Raw genomic sequence first — 26,421 nt, forward strand, 5'->3', positions numbered from 1 at the left:
GCAACTTATCGCAAACTGAGAGGGACAGCATCCTTGAACTGAGAGACCTTGGTTTATCACTCTGGCAGATCGCTACGCGCCTAGGCTGAGATGTCAGTACTGTTCAACATTGCATGTCCCGGAGGTTGGGAGAACAACAACGAATGGGGATGACAGCAAGAGGTGCGTGGAGGCAAAAGTCTACACGGACAGATTGTCTGATTGGAAGAATGGCACGTAGTGATCCATTCTATACTGCAAGTGAAATTGGATGTCACATCCCAAGCCTAGGGCGGCAACCAGTGGCAACACAAGCCAGACGTCCAGCTACAGGTGTTCCATTGACCACACACCACCGCTCTCAAAGGCTATCATGGTGCACAGCAAGATGGAAATGGAGGCTGGAATGGAGGTCTATCCTCTTCAGAGCCGAGTGCCTCTTTTGTCTCGGATGAAATGATAGCTGGATATTGGTCTGGAGACCATGTAAAAATGCCATGAAGAGGCCTTCAGAAGGGAACCTCACTTCGGTTCTACTCCCGGTATTATGGTGTGGGCTGGCATAATGTACGATAGCCGGACCCCTGTAGTCTTCATTTTAGGTACACTAACAGCTGGGCATTACATTGATTTGGTCATGGAACCAGTGGTATGGTCATATCTCCACAGTGTCCCAGAAGCCGTTTTTAAACAGGACAACGCCAGGCCACAATTTGCTCGTACTACTGTGAGAAGCCTGGTGGCCTAAACGTGCTACCATGGCATGCAGCGTCTCCGGACTTGTCTCCATAGTTCACATCTGGGACGTCAATGGTCGGCAATTGCAAAGGGAGCTGCCAGAAGCCAATCTTGATGATTTGCGTGCTCAAGTTAATTCAGCATGGCATAACATTCCCCAGACAACCATTAATAACTTCATTGATAGCATGCAAGGCGTGCAGGTATTTCTGCGCAGGGCGCTCATACTCGATACTGAATAAATCAAGATGTTTGGAATATTATGTTTCCATTTTTTTATCATTTGCATACCATTAACATGTCTATCGATCCTGTGATTTCCACAATTCCAAAACGTTTCTTTCTTGGCGATGCAATTTTAATGTTGAGAAGTGCATGTAAACAATGAATGCCGAAATTACACTACTGATCCTTGATATGATGTAATCATTATTATGTTCATGTGCATAATGGATGTTCTGTATCTAATTAAGTATTTTCTGTATGATATATTTTCAGCATGACAAACTGTACATTTTTAAAGAGTATCCCTCATCTCCACAGTACAGGCAGGCCCACTTACATGTGTACATTATTGATATGATTCGACTACTTTAAAGCAATCCTAATGGTAATCACGCAGTGTAAAACCACAAAAGAATCAACAGTAAAAGAATAGTTTCTCATTGATGAAAAATGATTGCTCAAACATATAAATTATCATAATCTTTAGGCCATGTTCAACAGCTCACAATTCTATCAGAATTGAGTCGCCGGATTCGCTAACATTCCACTGCAAAAAGCATGTGAATGGGGTACTTTATTCACACGCGCAGGAAAATATCTGCGCAGAATGAACATGCTGCGAATTTTAAAATCCAAAAGCATGAATAATATTGCCGCAGAATTCATGCTGAAAAGCCGTACACTAACTCCATTGAATTACAATGGGGCTAATCCAAGTGCGGATCGAGTGGTCAAACTCAAATTTCTGCCACGGAATTCTGCCTGTGGCAAATCCGTACCTTTTAAACATTGCCTTTATGTGATTACAACATCTAAATGGTCTTCCTCCGATTTCTCCCTACAGCACTAATACAGTGCTACTATCGAAAATATTATTTTATTCCCAATACACACAAAAGCTGTAATGGTCTAAAAGTTAATCAAATGCTCGTAACAAATTCAGGGTGTCAGTGAGGGGTTGGCTGGTATCATGCAATAACGGACCCCATGGCTCTACTGAATCGAACTTAGCCAGTCATTGGGTTCTCTGGTGATCTATGTTCGGTTCAGTAGAGGTAGGTAGTAAATGTACCTTTAGCCATCAACAGTTGTCGCGGTTCTCTAGATACTCATTATTTTGTTGATATATATGGTACAAAGTGTCTCATACATGAAATATAAATAACTGAATAGGACAAGCAAATAAATGTCAACCACTACTCTTCTCTTTAAAGGGATTTTCCGACTTCATGTAAGTAAATTTTAATAATTTTCTAATGATATGTTATGCATATGTATTTGTTACAATGTATCCAGCAATTCACTGTAAACTAAACATAACAACAATTCTCCTGTCTTGTGCTCGAGGCGGATATGTTCACACTTGTGTTATTTCTATTTTTGTCAGGTTTCTATTGCCCTTTGATGGTCATAATATTGCAGTATGAATCATTCTTCCCATGATGCCAGTGTGAACAGAGCCTTGGCTAGTCTGATACATTGTATCAAACTGCAGCTGATAGAAAGTAGGACAAGGTCTGTACAGGTTTTCAGCTTCTGAATCTTGACCAATGTGTCTGAAACACGAAGTATAAGAAAGTTGCATAACTTCTCATTATAAAATTATTACGATTTATTTACAACAAAACTGGAGAACCCCCTTAAGGATGACTGCATATTTTCCTAAAGACAACCTTTCACCTCCCCATACATGTGCAGCATGTAATGGGCAGGGCTGCACAAACCCTGGGGCACTGTACATTTTTTTTCTACTTCCCTCCGTTATTTAGATATCGTGGCCGTTATATTTGGCGCCCGATATTTAAATAACCCCCTGAACTGTCAATGGAGCGTGTATTGGCAAGGGGGCGTGTTACTATGGCTGTGACACTGTCCAATCAGATATGGACAGTGTTAAAGCAAAAGCGAGGATAGAGGAGACAGTGTGCGCGAGCGCACGCGAACGCTCTCACTCTTCAGCTTTCGATATCAGTCTTCTGCCGTACTGGCAAGGGGGCGTGTCACTGCTACGGACAGTGTAAGCTCTCCCCAGCTCTTACACTGTCCGTAGCAGTGACAAGTCCCCTTGCCAGTTCGGCAGACAAAGTACAAGACTGATCTCTTGCAAGAGCTGAAGAGATGAGAGCGCGCTCTCCTCTCCACAGCTCATACACTGTCCGTAGCAGAGACACGCCCCCTTGCCAGTTCGGCAGAAGACTGATCTTGAAAGCTGAAGAGTGAGAGTGAGAGCGAGCGCTCGCACTCTCTCCTCTATCCTCGCTCTTGCTGTAACACTGTCCATATCTTATTGGACAGTCACAGCCATAGTAACACGCCCCTTTGCTAGTACACGCCCCATTGACAGTTCAGGGGGTTATTTAAATATCAGGCGCCAAATATAACGTTATCGATATCTAAATAACGGAGGAGGGTAGAAAAAAAAATGTAAAGTGCCCCAGGGTTTGTGAAGTCCTGCCCATTACATGCTGCACTCAGCTGCACATGTATGGGGAGGTGAATGGTTCTCTTTAAGTGATTTGCAGAGTCATCATTAATAAATTAATTTAATATGATGAAGTAAACATTAATACACATAGAGTGCCTCCCTCTTTAAAGACGTTTGTTGTAGCTGTAACCACTTTTTCCCACATCTGAGTGGTGTCTTTAATTCCATGTGAACTGATCAATGTGTTACCATGCATTGGTTATCTTAATATGTAAATCATTTGTACACTTTAAGGGCCCTAGCAGATATAAGAAAACTCATGCATCTGTTGGGGCATCCACTCTTGACTTCTATGTATCACATAATGCAAGGCAGATTAAAAAACAAAATATAATAAGTCGACAAAATGTAACTGCAGAATTTCCCTACATACTGCAAAGCAGTTTAACTCTTTGGATGATGCACTGGAAAGACGTCTGGTAACCAAAGGTTGAAGTACCACAAGAGTGAACGAAGAGCTGGAAAAGATGAGGTTCAGGTCTACATTGTGTATGAATAGGTTAAAGGTTTACTTGTACATATAGATTGTACAGATAAATTGTACTACAGTTTAATTTACTCCAGCCACTCCTGAGTTGGATCTTGCATTTATATCATCTTTCCTGATGCAGGCTCATTGATATTTTTTTTTTAAATATAATTCGGTTAATTAATAAAAATAAAAGCAAGATAGGAAAGTTGGAACAGTAAAAGTTCCTGTTCTTGATATCCATATGTAAAACTGCAATGTTCTGCGAACAGAACACAGTGCTTAAAAGGTGCATTTGTATTTTGTTTTGTCTTGATTTTACATATACAAAACTATACACAGCTAGAAAGCTTGAGGTTTTCTTTACACGACATACAGCTCCGTTCAGCAGCCTGATAAATCACTTTTACAGCTACAGCCTGGAAAAGCTGCACAACGAATATTTCTTAAAAAAAACAAAAAAACAAACAAGATAAGTGCTGGCGTCAGGTCCCATTTTCTCACCAGTGTGACAGCAACAACTAACGCAAGGTGTAAGGAAACCAAGATGTTCACCAAACTCCTGCTGAACTTTGCAGGCAAGGAGCACTGTTCACCAAACTCCTGCTGAACTTTGCAGGCAAGGAGCACTGTTGTAGTTCTGAAGAGTCCACAAAAAACATTCTATGAAAATATTTGAAGTTTCTTACAGCTGGTGCATCCGCTGTGGATTGTCCTCTTACAGCTCACCTCCCTAGTACCTATGAGGCTGGTGGTATTGTGAACTCTGTTGAGATGTTGCGGCGTAACCCAATGTATTCTGGGGCTGAGAAGTTCCCTGAACGTTGCTTTGGTAACCCAGACGTGAAGAGGAGTGCTTTATGATTTAAGAAAAAAAGAAAATTATTAGTTGCTAATATCCATAACACTTTATGTAGGTGACTCACTGAATCAGATATTTTGTCAGAGAATTAACACACCCACGTTATTACTACATGCCGCTCTGTCTGTCAAAAATGACCGATTTCTGATGGAATAAAGGCTAACTGAAGCCAACTGATATAATTTGCCATAAAAAAAAATCTTATTGAACTCAATGGAAACATTTCTCTTCATTTTTCTGTAAAAATTGTAGAACAGAATAATGCAGATAAAATATCAGTGGAACAGGAAGCTTTAGAATGTGTCACCCTAAAATTTACTATTGTATGAAAATGTTACACTACAGTCATTCTGAGAAAACCACTGTGCACTAAATGGCGTCAACATACGACAGTCCTCTCTCACTGCAACTCAATACTTATCTCAAGTGACATTCCCACTATGACATGGGGCTTGATGAAATTTCAGCAATGGCTATTTATTGCTTCAGGTAAGAGTGGTTTAATATTACATGGAAAACATGTTCCAGTGCTATGCCAAGTCGTCTTATCTGACAATGAAGAATGGAAAGAGTCTTTCATAGAACAATTTCTAAGAACTGGCAACAAGGGGTCAGCTGTAAAATGTGCACTGACTGGTATGTGCTGCTGTTACGGTCTCCTTCCTTTTCCTATTCTGACATTGTGTACCAACGTGTGGCTACTTGCTATTGTATTTTTGCAACTAGCATAATCTGAAATGACAAAGTATATGTTTGCTCATACACCGGCTTATAAGTGGGTTTTATACTCTGATCAAATAAATAACCACATGATCCAATGCATTAGAAGAATCATCACCATACAATGATGTCATAGCTCTACAAAAACTATTTATTTTTCATCTTGCTACCCCTTAACAGTCATTTGTCATTGGACAGGAGAGCTTTTTTCCAAAATGAGACAAATGAGCACACAAAGCAGATACTAGTCTGCATAATGTGTACAAAATTGTTGATAAAATCTTATTTTTCAAACATCCTGTATAAACTTCACCTACATGCATTATCAGTATCTAGTTATGTGGCTTAAACTATAAGGTTATGGAATATTTCAGATAGTTGTAGAAATTTTTTACTCTTGGAAAATTTCCTTTACGATTGCCTAAACGTATGTGCTTGTTTCATAATCTTCAAACCACCACCGATGAACAATCATGCAAGGATTTGATGGACATTTACATCAGGGTGTCCCCACTGCTGGTGGAGAGGGGAAAAAAAACCCTACCAGGCAAAAACATCATTGTCGCTTAGCAATGGGCTCTCGCAAGAGCGGTGCACTAGTCAGAAATGCCTTCTGTAAAGGTCAGAAATTGTATAATTTATCACTGATCTTTTTCTTTATTTATACTGGCCAATGATCATTACAAATCGCTCAGAAACTAGCTAAACAGAACAATTATTAGCCAGTGTAAATGGACCCATAACCCACAAACCTGCTAAACCAGTATGAATTGTGTTGCCCAGAGATCATCCCACAGATGTTAGTGACAATCGGTTTGGCAATACGGATGACTGCTACAGAGCAAACATTGTATTTTCAATCTAGATGGAAAAAAACTCCACAAGAATGTGATATGTACCGTATTTTTCGGACTATAAGACACATCTGACAATAGAAAATAGGAAAAAAAGATTTCATATTTTACTACTTTAACAAAGAAAAAACAATTTGTAAAAAAAAATTTGTTCTGGTTTACCTCAGTCTGAGAGCCATAACTTTTATATATTTTCATCGATTGAGCGGTTTGACGGCTTATTTTTTGCAGGACGAGCTGTAGTTTTTATTGGCATTTTCTGGTACATACGATTTTTTGATCACTTATTATTTATTTATTTTTTAGCGCTAAGGTGACCAAAAAACAACGATTCTGGCGGTTTAATTTTTTTTATGCCGTTCACCATGCGAGTTGAATAATATAGTTCATATAGTGCATATAGTTCAGACTTTTACAGACGCAGCGATGCCAATTTTTTTTATTTTTGACATTGTGCTTGGGGAAAAATGGGAAAAGATTATTTTTTTTACACTCCTGAAAATGTATCTAACTTTTTTTTTTACACATTTTATTAGTTCCCCTAGGGGACTTGAACGCTGGTACAATACACTGCAATACAAATGTTATGCAGTATATTGTCATTTTTCAGGCTCCTGTCAAGCCCTGCCAGAGGCATGGCTTAGGCAGACAGAAGGCAGACCTGGGGGTCTTCATCAGGTGTTAGTCGCGAGTCCTCCCAACGTATACCTCCAATGAACGGCTCACAACGTGATGTGAACATGGCCTTACATAAACCTTCGTTTTATTTTTTGTTGTTATTAACTCTCTAAATGAGATTGAGTTAGATGAGCTACTAAAAACATGCATTATTTATGATAACAGGAAATTTGCTCTTGTATGATGCTCTGAAACCACCTTGCATTTACATACCTACTCAGAGGGCTTAGTTTCCATTAATTATTACAGTGAATTAAGAAAATGTGAGTTAAGCTCAGGGGAGATGATATGAGCAACTCTACAGTGAAAACAGATGGCTACCAACCAAAAAGTAAAGCTAAAAATATCCCGAGTGACAAAAGCTTTCAAAATATATAGGTATTTGAAACGGTCAATAATTATATGAAAACAACTACAGACAAAAAAAAAACATTTTCCCTATGGCAAACATATATCCAACACGCAGGTGGCCTTTGTATTATTGTATTATAAAAGTGTTGCCTAAAGCATTTCCATACTCCTTTTCTGTCAGTAAGCTCAAAAATAATGAAACAATTAGATAAGTGCATGCAAACTTCAGTTCACCTTCTTTATTGCGGTTTTAGATATGTTTTGGCTAAACAAAGCTTTAAATTCCCTGCATAGTCATATTGTTCAATAATAAAATTCTTGGAATTGAATGGAATTTAGCACTCTATGTCAGAAAAATGACTATACAGGGTGGGCCATTTATATGGATACACCTAAATAAAATTGGAATGGTTGGTGATATTAACGTCCTGTTTGTGGCACATTAGTATATGGGAGGGGGGAAACTTTTCAAGCTGGGTGTTGACCATGGTGGCCATTTTGAAGTCGGCCATTTTGTATCCAACTTTAGTTTTTCAATGGGAAGAGGGTCATGTGACACATCAAACTTATCGAGAATTTGACAAGAAAAACAATGGTGTGCTTGGTTTTAACGTTACTTTATTCTTTCATGCGTAAAAATCCTTTTTATTTTAGTTCATAAAGTGTCCATAGACAAGGGGTCAGGGTGGATGATCCCAGCGGGCAACAGCCTGTTTAGTGTAACAACACTTCCTCTGGCTCGATCGATTTAAAGGACTCTGAACTTTTAAATAAGGGAATCTCTAATCACAAAAATTCAAATCTCTAATAAAAGTTAAAGGCATGACATTGGTGTTGGGTAACTTTGTTCCCTAAATAATCAAAATTGAATTAAAAAACGATCTAACCTCCCTTTGTCTCACCTCTTAACGCTACAGGACAAATATACATATACACATTACAAGTCTGGAGCCATTCCTGCAATACGAAATATAAGTACGTACTGGTGACCATATGGGCATAGCAGCCACGGCCTAGAAACATTTGTAAAATCACCTCTTTGAGAAGACCACCCCTTTATCCAGATCAGATTTCCTGTGACAGATTTCAAGTTCCATTACATACTATGTATACTAGTTATCTTCTTTGGGAGGACCCCTCATTTGCAATGCAAGTTTGGGTGGAAGTCTCAAAGAGGTTTCCCAGTATCAGAAATATTGTGTAATTTCTCGGTTTGTAGTGGCCATGAGAACAGAAATGAATGAGTTTTCATTAAAAATCTACAGACAGTAACAGCTAGACAGCCAGAAAACCTATTATTTGGATTAGGGCCATTTAGACAGTATCCTACCTACAATCCTAGTGTCGTCTGTCAGAGCTTTTCTTTGATAAGATTGGGGGTGAGGCATGACATCATAATGGATTAAGGTAATAAGGACAAGGCCCTAAAAGCATGAAATAAAGGCACATGGCAAAAAAGAGTTATCAGACAAAAATATAAGATTTACCCAGACAGAAATATATATTTGCTAGTGCTAGACACAATTAACCATTGAAAACTCTCTAATGCGTGCAAGCAATTGGTCACAGTAATAAATCTGTACCTGATAATCGGAAGGCATTAGAGAAGGGCCACCAGAATTAGCAGCTGGAGGCCCCATGCGTGGTTTCTTGTTTGGCGGTCCTGGGTTAAGACTGGAGTCCTGGTTGTGTTGGAGTACTGCTCCTGTTGTTGCTCCTGCTCCTCCTGTACCATTGGTCTGGTTGCTATTCTGCTGCTGTACCTGTTGCTGCTGAGCTGCTGTCTGTTGTTGATTTGCCGCTTGTTGCTGGTGCTGATTTTGTGCCTGTTGATTCTAAATAAAAAAATAATCATATAATTATTGTGCAGAAATAAATATTCCTCTTATAGGTATATAAAAAGTTATACCCACCTATGAGCATGTATGTGGTGTGAAAGCACCGATGAATCAGTAAAACCTTCAAAAGGCCCAAATCTTAGAATGCTAGTGTGGAACTTTGTAATATCATACATTAAAAAGGTTCTCTGCTTTGGACAATCTCTACTGAATGGTCTTTTCACAATAAGCAGATCACAAACTTCCTCCTGCTGGGACCCCCAGCTATCAATTATAATGGTTGGGGAAATCGTTTGATTTCCCTGCAGCTCCACCACAGGGGAAATTAAGCATTACACAGTGCCCATTAAAATCAATGCTGGATAGGACAGGTCTTCCAAAATGAGAGATGTTATTTGTAACCGCTCTCCCCTCTGGCCAAAAGTTTAGAATCCTAAATAGGGGACTCCCTCTATTAAATCAAAATTCTCTAACAGGGTATATGAAAATAGATTTTCTAAACTGAATAACCCCTCTAATACACCAATTCTTAACTACTTTTGCATTATGTGAAGCATTTAAATGCATATATTGGTTAAAACAGCTCATACCATAAGAAATAAAGGTTCGATAACAATAATTGACAAGTTATAACTTAAAAAAACACCTAAAATAGCCCCTGTACTGACCAATAATAAACACATTTTAAATGTTTACAGAAAGTAAATGATCGTTTTATTAGACTAGATTCCGAATCTCTAGACATCCCTAGTGCTTGCAGAAAATCAGCTGTTATTGTGGTCTGCTTACTCTATTATGTTCTGTTCATACCAAATTCGGTGTTTGCGTTCAGTGTACGCTAAATGGATGCATAGAGCCCTATAGAGCAAACCGTTCTTTTGCATCTGCCGAGCAGGTATGTATACGTCATTATACTTTTTTTTTTAACTGTATAGGAAAGTGTAGTTGCTACAACTTCCTATACAGTGGACCACAGAAAGAAAACATGTACCGCGCGGTATATGTTTCTCTAACATGAGGGCCTATGTATGAAGTATACCATTGTATACAGTGCCATACATCGGGCCTTAATGTTTGGCGCATATGCAGGGAGATTTCCTCTTGCATATACCCCTAACATACTGTAAAGGCAAAAGTGATGTGAACAGAGCCTATGAATGTCCATTCCTAAAAGTATTATTATTCAGTTAATGAAAAGACTGATTGGCACAGGTGCCTGATGGTGGTGAGCAAGGGGTGAGTGAAACTACAACCACACCGACAGGTTTTCTGTCTATATGCACCGGATCCGTCACCATTGAAATCAAAGGCAATGCAAACAGAAACCCATAGTTTCCGTTTGTTTCAGTCAGCGTTCCGTTCATGACGGAAAGCTCCGACGGAACGCCTGAACGAAGTCCTGACGCAGATGTGAATGAGGCCTCAGTCAGCCCTTTCCTTTTTTGGAGGCCTGACAATCAGTAAGCTGTGGTGTACTGCTTTAACATGTGCCCGTGACTAATACACACCTTGTCAGCTTTTTCTTCTGGTTCATCCTCATTTAAAAATTCACGTTTTGGATATGGTATTTGACACCCTGCAAATACACTAATGAAATAAAGTGATTAAGCAAAGAGGAGACAATTAAACAGTAGTACATGCACTATTTTCACATTTTTGACAAACACAAATAAGGCTCGGTTCACATCAAGCCCTACATTTGTCAAATATGCTATAAAAAACATTCGGCGTATACACCAAATGTATCCATAGAGGTCCATTCACCTGGCTGGTATACATTAGTATACCTTTTTTGCCATATAGAAAACCGCTTTTCTATCAGAGACATCCCACAAAAAAAAGTATACTTTTTTTTAAAAAATGTTTTAACATGGAAGCCCATGGGTGACGTATGCCACTGTATTCCTATACATTAACATATGTCCGAGCCTTCAGTCAGAATTATACATCGGGCGATACTCCTGACGTATATGTCTTGCAGAAGGCTCCGCAGTAATGTGAAAGGAAACCAAAAAAAAAACAAGCGCGTAGCTGCCAGCAGCAAATTTCTACAAGCACTGGATACCTGGCTCTTGGGATTTTGAGCCCTGTGCTACGTGCAGCTTTTAGTTTTCAGACCTTGACGACATCCAACGTGCTACCATGTTGGATGTACGCCATTGGAATATGGTGCGGGCTCAGGAACTGAGTCTGCACCATAAGCGACTGGTGCCAGCTGTTTCAAACATCTGACATCCACCTTGCAAATGCTGGGATCGGAGAGAACTATACCCTGGACTGTTTAATCAGCATCTGAACAATTAATTGAAGGCCTTCAGGTCTGCCTATTGAAGGACTCCAGGTTTGCCTTTTGTGATCTATTATTAGGCCTTGCCAGAAGCCTTGCCAAAGGATTAATAGTAGAGAACAGATAAGGGAAATAAACTGCAATCCATAAGTATTGCATGAGCGATCCAAAGATCACATGTTTAAATGTCCTATGGGGACTAGAAAAAAATGAAACATTTTTTTAATAACAGTCATAAAAATATAAAAATGTAAAATAACTAAAACGAAAAAAAAAAAAAACCTTTTTCGATTTGTGACAAAAAATTATGTAAGCAATAAAAAAGTAGACCTAACTGGTATTACCGAACTATTAAAATATAACGTTATTTAACTTGGCAGGTGAACACCGTAGGCAGAACAGCAAGCATTGAAATGGAATAAAAAGTGATAAAAAGTTGCATGTACCAAAAATGGTACCAATAATAACTACAAAAGAAACCCTAACACCACCTGACAGAAAAATTCAAAAGTTATGGCTCTCAGAATGGGGTAACACAAAACAAATATTTTTAAGTATATAGAAATTTGGTATCACCATAATCATATTGACCTGCAGAATAAAGTTAACATGTCGTTTTTAGCGCACACTGAACGCCCTAAAAACAAAACCCCGAAAAAATGGAGGAATCGCTGTTTCTTTTTACCATTCTACACCACAAAGATTTTTTTTCTCAGTTTCTTAGTACATTATATGGTACTACAACTCGTCCTGCAAAAAAAAAATCCTTATATGGCTACGTTGATGAAAAATAAAAAGAGGAAGCCGGAATGCCGGCGAAACGCGCGTCGGGTGTTTAGCCTTTTATCCAATGTACTGGGTCCTGTCTCTATCCATTGCTGTCTGCAATTTATAATATAATTAAATATGTCCGCAACTATTCTTACGCGAAGCCGTTGCTCCCAACAGGGTGAGTGGTGTTAGTGTCTCAGCAGACGCTGCCGGGTGAATTGACTGACAGCGCTCTCTGAGTCATACTAGCGGCATATACAAGTTTTCTAGCCCGAATACCCTATCGTGCTGCTGCCTATCGTCTCTCCCGTCTCAGCGGTGAGGACGTTAAGACACTGATTCAGTGTCTGCTAACTGGCAGCAAGCACTTAACACTAAGGGCACTTAACCTAGTGCACCTTTACACGGGCTACTGCACCGCTGGTATCGCCTGTATGATAGAGTGGGCATCGCCAAGTTAATCCCTATACGAGGCCGTTGCTCCTAGCACGGTGAGCGGTGGTCAGCGATACATACCCTATCAGTGGACACTGCCAGGTGATCCCACTGACAGCGATCACTGAGTTATATCAGCGGCACATACAATTTGGTCAGCCCGATACCTTATCGTGCTACTGCCTGTCATCTCTCCCGTCCTCAGCGGTGAGGACGTTAAGACACTGACATAGTGTCTATCATTTGGCAGCAAGCATCGATACACCTAGTGCATGTAATATAGTGCACTCGGAACAAGGGCTACTGTGCCACTATCATCAGGCTCCCATATAGCTCATCTCAGAGCAATCAAATATACTTACCAACTTTATTATATGGCAACAGGAACACAGGGAATTCAGTATGTTAATCGCTAAGTAGATATTTGATGGGTGATATCCCCATATATAAACTATCTACCTTTGTAAATAATACTGACAATCCTACGAGTGGTGATATTGGGTGGCTAGTTTAGCTATGCCATTGCATGACAGTAACATTTGATAGTCAATTATTCACAAGGCAAATTGTGCCCTTTATGGTGCAGGATAAGGGGTCATCTGCACTGCAATTCAAATCTGACCTACATTGGACAATTGTAACAATTCTTATACAATTTTTAATAAAATTTGTTAATAAAGTTTATTATTTTATCATTTTCAATTTTCCCAACGGAACCACAATCCTTATCCCTCTCTTCCTTCTCCCGAATTAAAATTTGAAAAATAAAAAGGTTATGGCTCTTAGAATGAGACGATGGAAAAACAAAAATGAAAAAGGAAAATTGTCTGTGTCTCCAAGGGGGTTAAAAAAACATCTCTTGTCCATCATGTTTATATGGCAAATGGATCCAGCCTCTGAATTCTGATTCACAATCCCACAAATATGGCAGTAATAGGGAACTCTACATACATTATCCTATATACTCCGGACATCTGAATAGCTCTAGTATAAAACTTTCATGTATACAATAAACCCTAACAGGTTGCACATACAGCTGTAGAATCTCCACAAACATTTATTCAAATGCAAAGCATTCAAACCCGTTTCCACTGTGCATGCAGATGTTATTTTTAATAGCACAATCTTGAATGCGCTCCTCTTATCTTATTCTATACCAGTTCTCTGATAGCAAGTCCTATGCAGGAGCAGATTGTTTCAATGTCAACTTCAAAGTCAATGACACTGTTCTACATTCTGCTAGCCAAATGACGTAGGAGTAAGTGTAGAGAATGTTGGCTCCGCAGAACACAAAAGGCTGGCACATGAAAAAATCCGTAGGATGAACATTATATGTAACACAAAATTATTACACAAGATTCAGAAAGAAGGATCTGAAATTAAGAATACATACTCCGATGTAGGCAGAGGATCCTCTTGGAAGTAGAGATCCAGTAACGCTTGATCTGATGTAAGCCTTTTTGTGGGGTCCATAGTTAGAAGTTTTTGAAGCTTAAATAAAATATTGTGTTAAATTATCATTATGCAGACAAAAATCAAGACCATACAACACACAAGAACTGGGAAACGCATGCCGATTTTAATGAAAAACGCTGATGAACGTAAATGCGGATCTCCAAGATACCCCCTTGTTTGCTTTTTGGCACTAGTAGTTTAGTTCCTTGCAGAATTTCCGGTGAGCTTGTGTTTTGCCTTAACAGGCAGGACTGCAGTGCAACGGGGAATATATAATATGTGCCCCTTTCTTTATAGCAGCATTAGCAGGGGCACATATATGTCTTCATAGTGTTTTCATGGTTAATTCATAAGAATCTGAGTGAACCTACTGTACATATATAATGCAATTTAGACAGGTCTCCTCCAAGTTGTGACGCACCATATATACTCACAACCAATGCACCAACTAGATATAATTAGCAACAGCAGTAATTTCTGTAAGATCTAGCTGGATCAATATTTATTCATGTTCTGTACTTCACATTTCTAAATGAAGGGTTGAATAAATAATCACTGCATAATATATATTGCTAATTTCTCTTTAGATGTTACATTATGTATATGATGATGGGGAAAAGTACAAGGTTTGTGGGAAATGCTTGGAAATGGGATTGCGGTTTGTAAATATTTGTGAGCTTGGTTTGAGAACATATGTATGTAAGCACATTTTATATATGACGAGGTAAATCAGGAAGAGTCTTAATGGCACTGACACAGCAATCTTTGGAAACCAAAGAGCAGAGATGTTCTCTGCAAATATATGCTTACCTTTCCTATACAAGTCATAAATAATGAAGGCAAAAGCTAGTCCCAGCAATAATACAAGGTCTAATATGATCAATAATGAAGCAGATTTCATTGCTATGCAAACAATACCAATAAAAGATATGGACCATATTAACCCCTAAACAACCAGAGTGTTTCAGTCCTAAATGACCCAATATATTTTAGCGATTTTTTGCACATGATGCATAATTGATGCATTGTTCATTTTCTTGACACATAGGGCTGGTTTTTCATACTTTTTAATAGTAATTTTTTTTTCTATTATTATTATTATTCTTATGTTTTATTAAAAGGTAAATGATACAAAAATGTATAGCTCTTTATTTTTGCAATTTGCAAATTCACACTAAAATAATTTTTTATTAGTGTAAGTTCCCGGTTTCGTTTTGGTCGTTGACTAGCTTTAGGCTTTCATCTTGTGGGCAGGCAGACATAGAATAAAGTGTTCCTGCAGTTCCTGGATTTATTGTGCTTACATTTGAGCACCTATTTACAGTTTATATATAGATATAAACGCTACTTATCATATACACATAGGTACAGTACAAGTACAATTCTGCTGGAAAGAGTCAACAGTCTTGTTGACAGAGACATCTTTAAATAGTTTAGTTGAGTTCTTATAAAATATTGTACAGTGCTTAATGTAAAGACTATACTTCCTAGAAAACAAAGCAAGGGAAACTGGGATACTAAGCTCTGAAGCCTACAGAACCGCGAATAAAGCTGTAGACTATAATTCAGGATCAGTACAAGTTAAAGGCTATGGACACCTTTGCATACATTTTTTTATTGCATTGCATCTATTATGTGATAAAAAAAAACCAACATTTATGTAATTTGTTTTGATTGAAAACTCTCAACTGTTTTGCTTCTGCAGCTTGCATGTATTCCAATACATTGCAAGCTGCTGGATGCCGTTTACTATCAATTCCGTCAGATGAGCACCCTGTCGGCTCGGTGCCAAGACTATCTCTCATCCCCTGTCCGCTCATCTAAGTTGAAATCTGGTCAAATCAAATAAAATCAACTTTGACTTAAACAGAATTCAGCTTAGATAACACATTGTGCTAAATTACAATCTCAGCTCTGCTACAATGTGTTATCTGTGGTGTTACATAGGACTGCAGGCAACAGCTACTACATTATCTGTACTCAGAGAGTTATCACTGTGTTATCTGTGGTGTTACATAGGACTGCAGGTAACACTACTATCTGTATTTAGAGAGTTATCTCTGTGTTATCTGTGGTGTTACATAGGACTGCAGGTAACATCTACTACATTATCTGTACTCAGAGAGTTATCAGTGTGTGTTATCTGTGGTGTTACATAGGACTGCAGGTAACATCTACTACATTATCTGTACTCAGAGAGTTATCACTGTATTATCGGTGTTGTTACATAGGACTGCAGGTAACATACTTCATTATCTGTACACAGAGAGTTATCAGTGTTATCCGTGGTGTTACATAGGACTGCAGGTAAAATCTACTACATTATCTGTGCTGTGTACATATGTGCCTGTGTGGGTATATATGGGTCTGTTTGTGAATGTGTCTTTGTGCTTGTATATTTGTGCCTTTTATGTATTTGTATATGTTTCGGTCTGTGTATTTATCTGCCGGTGTGTGTGCGTATATGTGTCTGTACGTCTATATATTTACCTGTATGTATATATTCCAGATGTGTGTATGTATATTTGCCTGTATATCTAAATATCTATCTTTATGTATGTACAGTATATATGTTCCAGCGTGTCCATATATGTGGTTAATTTTTGGTTTGTGTAGGGGGCGGCAATAGAGAGTCCCGCACAGGGCGCCATCCCAGCTAAGGCCGGCCCTGGCTGTCACCAACCCTAGTCAGAAGGAACTCTGTCGCTGCCTGCGCCGAATGACCTCCTCAGCTTCTCCGGTAAGTCACACCAGGCAGAGCGGAGAGTGGTAGCGGTAGGCTACTGCTCACCGATCTGTTCACAGTGTGGCGCTAAGTACAAGGGGTGGGAGTGTGGCGCTATTTAAAAGGGGGGGAATGTGGCACTATTTACAAGGGGGGGGGAGTGTGGCGCTATTTACAAAGGGGCAGCGAGCTGTGTGTGGCACTATCTACAAGGAGGCTTTCAATGGGTTTTACGGTGTTCTGTTCCCGTGAGCCTTAATTTTACGAGTCGCTGTCAAAATGCGGCACGTAAAAAGACGCCCGCGAAATAGAAGTGCATGTCACTTCTTGGGACGTTTTTGGAGGCGTTTTTCATTGACTCCATTGAAAAACAGCTACAATACCGGGCGTAAAATACGCAGCGAAAAACGCGAGTTGCTACAAAAATGTCTGAAAATCAGGAGCTCTGTATTATCAGACGTTTTTGCTCACTGCATGTGAACATACCCTTAAAGTGAAGCTCTGGTTTGAAAACTGTCATTATATTACGGAACATTCTAAACAATTCCAAGAAATAGTGTTTTTTAATCAAAATTGTAAGTGATTGTGATAACACAGCAGGACAGCTGCAGGGAATTCAATAAGGGTTTATTCACACGCAGCAGCTTTGTTGCAGAAATGTATGCGACTGTCCCTTTCATCTGAATGGAGCTTGCAGAAATCTAAACGAATGCTGCAGAAACAACCCCATTCAGAGGTACGGAATGGATTTTTAGTCGCAAAAATGTCTGCAACAAATCTGACGCATGTGAATATACCCTTATGGTATGTTCACATGGCTTATTTTCGAACGTTTTTCGGGCTGTAAAAGGCCGAAAATCTGCGGAAAATTCGGAAGCAGCACGCCTCCAAACATGATTTGAATGAGAAAAACGTCGCTCTGTTCCGACGGGGCGTTTTTTTACATGGCCATTTTGAAAACCGGTCGCGTAAAAAAAGCCCGCAAAAAAGAAGTGCATGTCACTTCTTGAGCCGTTTTTCATTGACTATAGAAAAACAGCTCCAAAAATGGCAGTAAATAATGCCCTCCAAAAAACGCTAGTTGCTTAAAAACGTCTGAAAACCAGGAGCTGTATTCCCTTGAAAACAGTTCCGTATTTTCAGAAGTTTTTTAGTAAGCGTGTACTTGAATGGGAAAAACGTCGCTCTGTTCCGACGGGGCGTTTTTTTACATGGCCATTTTGAAAACCGGTCGCGTAAAAAAAGCCCGCAAAAAAGAAGTGCATGTCACTTCTTGAGCCGTTTTTCATTGACTATAGAAAAACAGCTCCAAAAATGGCAGTAAATAATGCCCTCCAAAAAACGCTAGTTCCTTAAAAACGTCTGAAAACCAGGAGCTGTATTCCCTTGAAAACAGTTCCGTATTTTCAGAAGTTTTTTAGTAAGCGTGTGAACATAGCCTTACCCTTCCATCAGCTGCCAACAGCAGAATACAGTGAGTCCTCACAAGGCCCCTCAGAATATCATATCACCCTCAGTAAATATGTAAAGAAAAAAAAAAGCAGGGTGCCATAAATATTGCCTGTCTGCTGCTAACAGCACCTTAGAAAAATGAAGGGGAGTTTGGTTTCCCCATAACCAGCCCGCTCTATTACGAGAACCACTCCTGCTTGTAAAATAACAATGACATTGCATTAAGGCGATGTTCAGAACGCAATGCTCTACTATACTAGTTCATATAGCTCAACACTGGAATGGCAGTTTAACATTTTGTTTATTGTAACTTTTATTTTTATTAGTCTATTCACTTACCAAAAGAAAAACTTTACTATCAGGCTTCACCTTGTGCTTTTCCATGTATTTTATTAGGCTACTGTTAGCATACCTGCAAAATAAAATGTAGGTAGACATATAAAAAGACAATTTATTTGCCTTAAAATATTTAGCGCACGTAGGACAAAGTTTTACAAACTTCATCAAATTTTATGTTGGAGACAGCCAAACAAAATACTCAAAGCACCCGCTGGCAGAAAAGGGGATTTTACCAAGTTAAATATTCCAATCACAACAAACAAATTCCAACAATGTCTTTGAAGTTCTTGGCATCTATTCTTTTCACTTCAATCAATACTTTGTGAATTTTGGCAGCAAACAGTATACTGGTGCTTCCATTATAGCTCCTTATACCACACACAGAGAATACACAGTGCTCTGGATATCCGGGGCAGTCAATAACAGTTATGACTTATGGTCAATGCATATAACCATAAAGATTTATTCTCAAGCAGCGTTTTGCAACGGTTTGTGTCACTAATAGCTAAAAAAAAAAACAACCCACACATCTCATGTTGTTACCTGCAAACTACAAGAAGTCTATATGTGGTTGTCTGTTGTTGGATCTTATTGCTTGCTGCTGAGGAAGCAAGTTATACGAAACACGCGTCAAGGTTTAGGCATATATTTAGTCTTCTCCTCTGTATGGCAGCAGCATAGTCGATAGCTTATTTGCAGTTACATATTATACCTTATATGCACAAACTTGGATGCAATTTTGTAGAGATTTTGGATCTCATTTATAAAAATGAATCTCAAATGTTCGTCCTTGCCTTAAAGGGGGTTACTCATTGACATCAGAGGAAGGTTCCCTACTTGGAACCCACCTTTATGACCATCGGTGATTCCCGCTCTGGTGGACCCAGCCCGTCCTTGTATTAAATGGATGGCCAACCACTTGAATGCCTGTCATGTAATACTACATTTGTAAAGAAGTAGCTGGAAATGTATAGACGGACGCAACTTTTTCAGAAGCTAGGCCTTTGGTGATCAGATAATTTTTCTTAAAAAGTGGTGACAGAAGCCCTTTAAAGGGTATGGGCAGTATATCACACCTCCAGGTCCAAAGAACTAATAGGACAAACAGCATAAAAAAATATTGTGCTGTTTACATGCAATATCTCACTCTTGAGTTATGCCCAGCTCTGTACATTGTATACAGAACATCCTGCCATTTAACAGTGAGAAGTATGGGAGGAGACTGGGGAAGAAGCGCTCTCTTCGTGAATATGCCAAACTCATAAGCATGAGTATGGCGTTTTCTTTGTAAAGGGTTATTAGACAAACTCCATAATGTTTTTTTGTTTTGTTTTTAGAGGAAAGCCGATCAGAAACGAAGCAACACAGTGCTCACCTGAGCGCTACCGCCGCTTCATTTTAGCGATCGGTTAGGGTCTCAGTGCTCAGATCTGCCCCAAGCAAAGCTTCTGACATGTCACTATAACATGTCAAGTTTTTCGTTCTTAAATGGGTTGTCCGATTTCAGCAAATTATTGTTATTTTTTTTATATAATTAAAAGTTATATAATATTTCAATATACTTTCTGTATATATTCCTCATGGTTTTCAAGATCTCTGCTTGCTGTTATTCAGTAGGAACATTCATTGTTTACTCCAGTGGATAAAATTCGGTCCATGGGCATGTGATGTACACACAGTTCTGATATTATTTATATTTAATATTGAGTACATTCAGTATTTCTTTTCATACTAATATATGGGAGTATTTTGTACCACTGTTATACCCAGCCCAAAAAAAGACAACTGCACAAAGATTTTATCTAAAATAATTGTCAATAAACTTACGTCGTTCTCCTGAAGTCTTTTTGAAGGGTAGGATATTCTGGCATCTTTCTGATATCTTCCCAGTCTTTATCTAAACACACAAACGTTTTTTATTTTTTTTGTCCGGAAAACAATTCAAAGACTCACAAAATATGGGTAAAGGGGGTTTTACACTGGGCAATTATTGGGCAGACAAGCGTTCATATAATGCTTGTTGCCGATAATTTCCCTGTGTAAACAAGGCAGCAATCAGCAGATGAACGAGCAAACACTCAATCATCTGCTGATCGTATCATTTAAAAAAAGTACAATTTTATCGTTGTCGGCAGCACCTCTCCCTGTGTGAGGCCCCATGTATTCGACCGTAATATCGCCCATAATTACGGGCCCATTAGTTTCTATGGCCGACGAACACCTTCCCGTATATTTCCGAAAAAAACAGGACGTGCTATTTTTTTATTTTATGGACCGCGCTCCCATACTTTATAATGGGAGCACAGCCCGAAAATACGTACGGCTGTCCGCGGCCAGCCGTGCCCATAATTATGGGTCGTAATTACGGGCACGGTCGTGTGCATGGTGCCTAAACAGGGAGACGCACTGCCGACATGATAGTAGCGTATGGGGAAGAGAGATCGGAGTAACGACCGCTCGTCCCCATCCATAGCTCCTTGTGACAGGAGCAAACGAGCGCCGATCAACGATCGTTGATGGGCGCTCCCTGCAGCGACCGATTATCGGCCGGTGTAATAGGGCCTTAAGGCTTCGTTCACATCTGCGTCAGGGCTCCTGTCAGAGCTTTCCATCAGGGATCATTTATACAGACACCTTATATTTAGAAAGAAAACAAAGTAGCTAATGTAGATAATTTCATACAAAACATGATTACTTGATGCTGCATCATCCAGTATCTCATCATATGACTCTCACAAAGAGCAATAATTGTGTTGTTGATCATCTGCCAACTGTCCAGACACATTTAAAATTGGAAGATATGAATGTTTATGGGGCGATTGCCCACTTCCACCCTTACAGGGTTTATCACATAACAGCTATCTGTTCAGTGAACACATTGTTCTTGGCAAAGATACAGAAATACCACTAGACTTAAAGGGATATTTCCATCTTCAGCATTTATGGCATATCCACCTCTGGGACCCTCACCTATTGGGTGAACAAGGGAGTCTGGTGACCCCTGTTCGTTGCGTCACCTCATGCTCCATTGTGTTTAATGTGTAAACTGTGGATATACCCCTCCAAGTACAAAGATTTGTGCTGGCAATAGAGAATACAAGATATATGCTCATAATGCTGAAATTTAGGATGTTCTTATGTCATAGTATAATAATGTACGTGAAGTACAAACATTATAAAATAAGACAAACGCCAGGCAAAATAGGTTCTATGTACACATGGAATGTCTGTTGAAAATTTTGGTACTGTTTTGATAAAGTAAAGTACTACAAATAAGGTTACCTTGCACAATGGAGACAAACGGAAACCATATGCACCGGCGGACCAGTCACCATTGAAATCAATGGTGATGGAAACGGAAATCTGTGGTTTCTGTTTGTTTCAGTCAGGGTTCCGTTCTGACGGAAACACTTGAACGGAGCCCTAACGCAGATGTGAACGGAGCCTAAGCTGGATACAGCAAATAAAGCTACTCATCTTCTAATTACAGATGTCTTGGTCATATACCTGCAGGAAATCCCATTACACTAAATATACGATCCAGCTGATCATGATGGAATGGATTGCTTGTTTTAATATCTTCTTGACGACAATGAAAAATGGGTTCCGATGTTAACAATTCTGCAAAAATGCAGCCAATCGCCCAGATATCTGTTAAAATAAAAATGTGTTTCAGCCTGAGTATCTCAGGTACCACAGTATAGAACATTAACTTTTTACACAAAAGTAATAAACATTTTTAAACGGTACAAAACCTACTGTATGATTTACCAAGAAAACTAAAATACTGAAGACAAAAAAACGCCAGTGAAAATTATAACCTTGAAATTTTGTTATCAAAAAGAGTCCAATATTTTTTTATACAATGATCAGATACAAAACGAATGAGAAAATTCACATAAACAATATGAACATGTGAAACAGTATTTTCTCTGCAGCCATGGCTTTGCCTTGTTACTTCAGAAGCCAGTAAACTATAGACATGTTATATTCTTATTGGCTCCTGTACCCCATGAAATCAAAATGGATTAGAAAAAGGTGCTAATTATTTGGAGATTGCTATGTGGTAGACAATTTGATAGTTTCTCATCCCTGGAAAACTTAAAAAGAGAAATACTCCATAAGTGAATAAATATTAACTCCATTTTGTTATTGAACAAAATGCACTATACAAATATAGTGTACCAATATTATAGTGTATCTATAGTATACCAATATTTCCAATATTATAGTGTATCTATAGTATACCAATATTACCAATATTATTATTTTGCAAGGCCCAAATAATACCACCACACAATGACTGCATATAACCACCATAGTGACTGAATAATCTTACTAAACTGTTAATGAATAATACCTCCACACCATGATGACATATGACTAGTACATAGTGACAGAATAATATCACCATACTTTTACTGAACAAAAAACACTATACAAATACCAATATTGCCACCATACAGTTACATAGATAAGATACACAGTTAGAGGGTTGAAAAAAAGACCTATGTCTATTAAGCTTAACCTTTTTATACTCAATGGGTAACTAAACGTACAACAAACTTCTGACATGTCATAGTGACATGTCAGAAGTTTTGATTGGTGGTGCTCCGAGCACGGAGACCACCACCAATCACTAAAACGAAGTGGCAGAAGCGCTTGTGTGAGTGCTGAGCCGCTTCATTTCTGTTCGGCTTTTTCCGGAAAACCGATGTATCGGAGTACGGGCTCATAGACTTTCTACTGAGCCCGTACTCCAATACATTGATTTCCGGAAAAGGCCGAACAGAAACTAAGCGGCTGAGTGCTCAAACAAGCACTTCTGCAGCTTCATTTTAGCGATTGGTGGGGGTCTCAGTGCTCGGAGCCCCACCAATCAAAACTTCTGACATGTCACTATGACATGTCAGAAGTTTGTTGAACGTTTACCCTTTAAAGTACAAGCCCCAGTTGATCCAAAGGAAAGCAAAAAACGCTTTTTAAATGGCTGAGACCCAACTTGCCATAAAGTGGATAAAAATTCTTCCTGACTCCTGCTGGCAATCGGACGGAGGGGGGGGGGGGGGGGATACCGTCTGGAAGGACAAATTAGTATATGACATGTTATAAGATGTTTGGAAACTGGATAATTTGAAGCAAGGTCTCAAGACCTGTTGGTCCATGTGAACATCTGAAAAGGTATAGTATTGTATGTTTTCCATAAACTAATAGGGTTTGTATGTGAATATAAGAAATCCATCTACATGTAAATAAATGGACGATAATGATATATGAACCGGATATGTTAATGTACTTTTAAGTCGATATTTGCATTAAGGTCAGTTGGTTTGAGGGTGCTCAGCTTATATATCCAATAGGCCTCCCTAGCACAGAAGTTCTTTAAAACGGTCCTTCCCTATTTTTTTCCTTGATGGTATTGTTTCTTATTATAGTCATATATTTGTCTTTTCCTTGATGTTTCATAATCATATGGTAAGTCAATGTTTTTTTTTGTGATTTCAGATATTTAATTTAGTTTCTATGTTTGGTCCTTTGATTGTGAGAGTGAGGTAAAAAAAAATAATATGTGTATGAAATATTATTATAAACAAATTGTTATTGAGGTATTCTTGAAATTAAGCCATTTTTCAGAGTGGGCCTTTGATATAATGAGGATATCGTTGATGTATCTTCTGTAGTACAATATGTGAAGGTGTGTTTTTTTTATATGCATATCTCCTACCACCATACCATGTAGAGATTCACAAAACACATTTTTGTAAAAAGGTGTCATCATAAATATAATAATTGTCAAATGAAATTCTATGCTATCAAGTATAATGTGTTTATGTGTTAAGGACATGGATTGGTCATTGTTTAAGAAGTTGCAAATGGCTCTGCTACCAAGGTGATGTGGTATCTTAAAATGTAGTGCACTCTCATCACTAGTGATCAATATGAAAGTACTATTGGTTCTGATTTCTTTTAATATAATGAGAAGACGTATTGTTTCTTTTATGTAGCTTGGTAGTTTTTTTTAATGTGATTTTGTAAGTGGTAGTCAATGTTTTAGATTCGACGTTAGATTGTTAATGCCTGAAACGATTGGTCTTCCTGGCGGTTCGGTTATGCATGTATGAATTTTTGGTAAGTGATAATATACTGAAACTTTTGATTTGGTAATAATCCTCCCCCTTTATCAGCCAATTTCAACATTATATTAGAGGCTCTTTGTAAATTCTTCATCGCTTTTAGTTCTTGTTGCAAATTTTTTTTTCGTTGGTATTTGGACAAATCATTGTGGGTGTATACATCGCATGATGAAATGTATTGATTAATTTCCCGTTGTATTAAACGGCATAGAAGTTCAATCTTTTCTTGAAGGATGTAAATATTGGCCAAGATTGAGTAGTTTCCGATAGACGGTCTGGAGTTTCAGTGTTCTCCTATATAAATACAGACCTCAGTTCATAACCCCTAAATAAATGGACACTAGACTCACCCCTTCATAAAGACCCCAGACCAGACCGCCTATATAAAGACAGGACCCAGACCAGACTCCCTTCATGCAGACTACAAAATCGGACCCCCATTAATGTAGACCACAGACCAGATTCCCCCTTAATAGAAAAGTCCAGGCCCCATTAAAGACCTCATTAATACAGACCCCAGACCAGGCCCCCTATATAAATACAGAACCTATACCCCTGCATTTTCACTCAGGCATAGTAAATGTATGCTCCAGTGCCAAGACCACTGGGTAGCAGAAGATTTAGACATTATCAGCACAGCCCATCATTTGCTGGTTGTATTAGTGAAGTCTAAATTCTACTGCAAACCAGTGACATGGCGCAGACTCTTACTGTGCCTGAGTGAAACACTAAACAGATCGTTGACACTGCTCTACTGCCCTGCCCCTGGAGGATGTGGAGGTGGTTAGGGGTGAGTTAAGTATTACAGCAGGGTCAGAGAGGATATTATAATGAGGTATACCTTTCATGGGCCCCCGGAGCTTTTGGTCCAAGGCAGTGGCCCAGATTGCCCTCAGTATAATCCGCCCCTACCTGGATTTCTGCATTGATTAAAAATGTAGTCTGATTGTTATCTTAGTCACACTTGTATAACAACAATCTAACGAAAGTAATAACAAAACAACAGTTGTACTTTAATGTATTTTATTAAGCGCATGGAGTAAACATCCACTGTGCAGGGAGAAAAAGTAAGTGAACACTTAAATGAATTACCTGTAGATTTTCCTTTAGCAGGAATCGCCTTTACCAACATCTTCAGCTTGAGGTCATTGACGGAGGCCCTTACATTCTCCTGTAAAATGTTTTCATACACATTTGGATACATTGTTCTCTCAATGATTGCAAGGCATCTAGGCCCTTAGGCAGCAAAGCAGCCCCAAACCATGATGCTCCCTCTGTCATGCCTCACAATTGGGTTGAGGTTCTACTTTTATCTCATCTGTCCATAGAACATTTTCCAAGAAGTAGTGTGAAACATCCAGGTAGTCTCAGGCAAACTTGAGATGAGCCGCAATGTTTTTATCGACAGAAACGGCTTCCTTCCTTGTGTCCTTCAATGAACACCATTCTGGATCAGAGTCTTTTTAATAGAGGACACATGAACAGAAGTTTTTGCAGTTTGTGGAGTCTTCAGTAGGTCTTTTGCTGTTATCCCTAGGTTTTTTTCTCCCCTTTTTCAGGATTGCCCATTTTGCTTTTGGACTGATCTTAACAGGGCCCCAATTTCCAGGGAGAGTAGCAACAG

At 38.9% G+C, this 26,421-nt stretch overlaps 1 protein-coding gene across 2 annotated transcripts in view; it reads right to left on the minus strand.

Moving 5' to 3' along the window:
• Positions 1-3,975: 3,975 nt before the first annotated feature.
• CDK19 (cyclin dependent kinase 19) overlaps positions 3,976-26,421 on the minus strand; it is a 218,101-nt gene continuing 195,655 nt past the window's right edge. The window contains exons 7-14 of one of the 2 annotated variants that reach the window (XM_075864228.1): positions 22,171-22,314; positions 20,491-20,560; positions 18,664-18,736; positions 14,086-14,183; positions 10,708-10,786; positions 8,945-9,196; positions 8,692-8,785; positions 3,976-4,752 (exon numbers count right to left, since the gene is read on the minus strand). In XM_075864228.1, coding sequence (XP_075720343.1) covers positions 4,637-4,752; positions 8,692-8,785; positions 8,945-9,196; positions 10,708-10,786; positions 14,086-14,183; positions 18,664-18,736; positions 20,491-20,560; positions 22,171-22,314 — 926 coding nt within the window. In that variant the 3' untranslated portion in view covers positions 3,976-4,636. The remainder of the gene's footprint in view (positions 4,753-8,691; positions 8,786-8,944; positions 9,197-10,707; positions 10,787-14,085; positions 14,184-18,663; positions 18,737-20,490; positions 20,561-22,170; positions 22,315-26,421) is intronic. The other variant, XM_075864229.1, reaches the window with a different exon arrangement.

Source organism: Rhinoderma darwinii, chromosome 4, assembly GCF_050947455.1.
Source record: "Rhinoderma darwinii isolate aRhiDar2 chromosome 4, aRhiDar2.hap1, whole genome shotgun sequence".
Classification (NCBI taxonomy): Eukaryota; Metazoa; Chordata; class Amphibia; order Anura; family Rhinodermatidae; genus Rhinoderma; species Rhinoderma darwinii.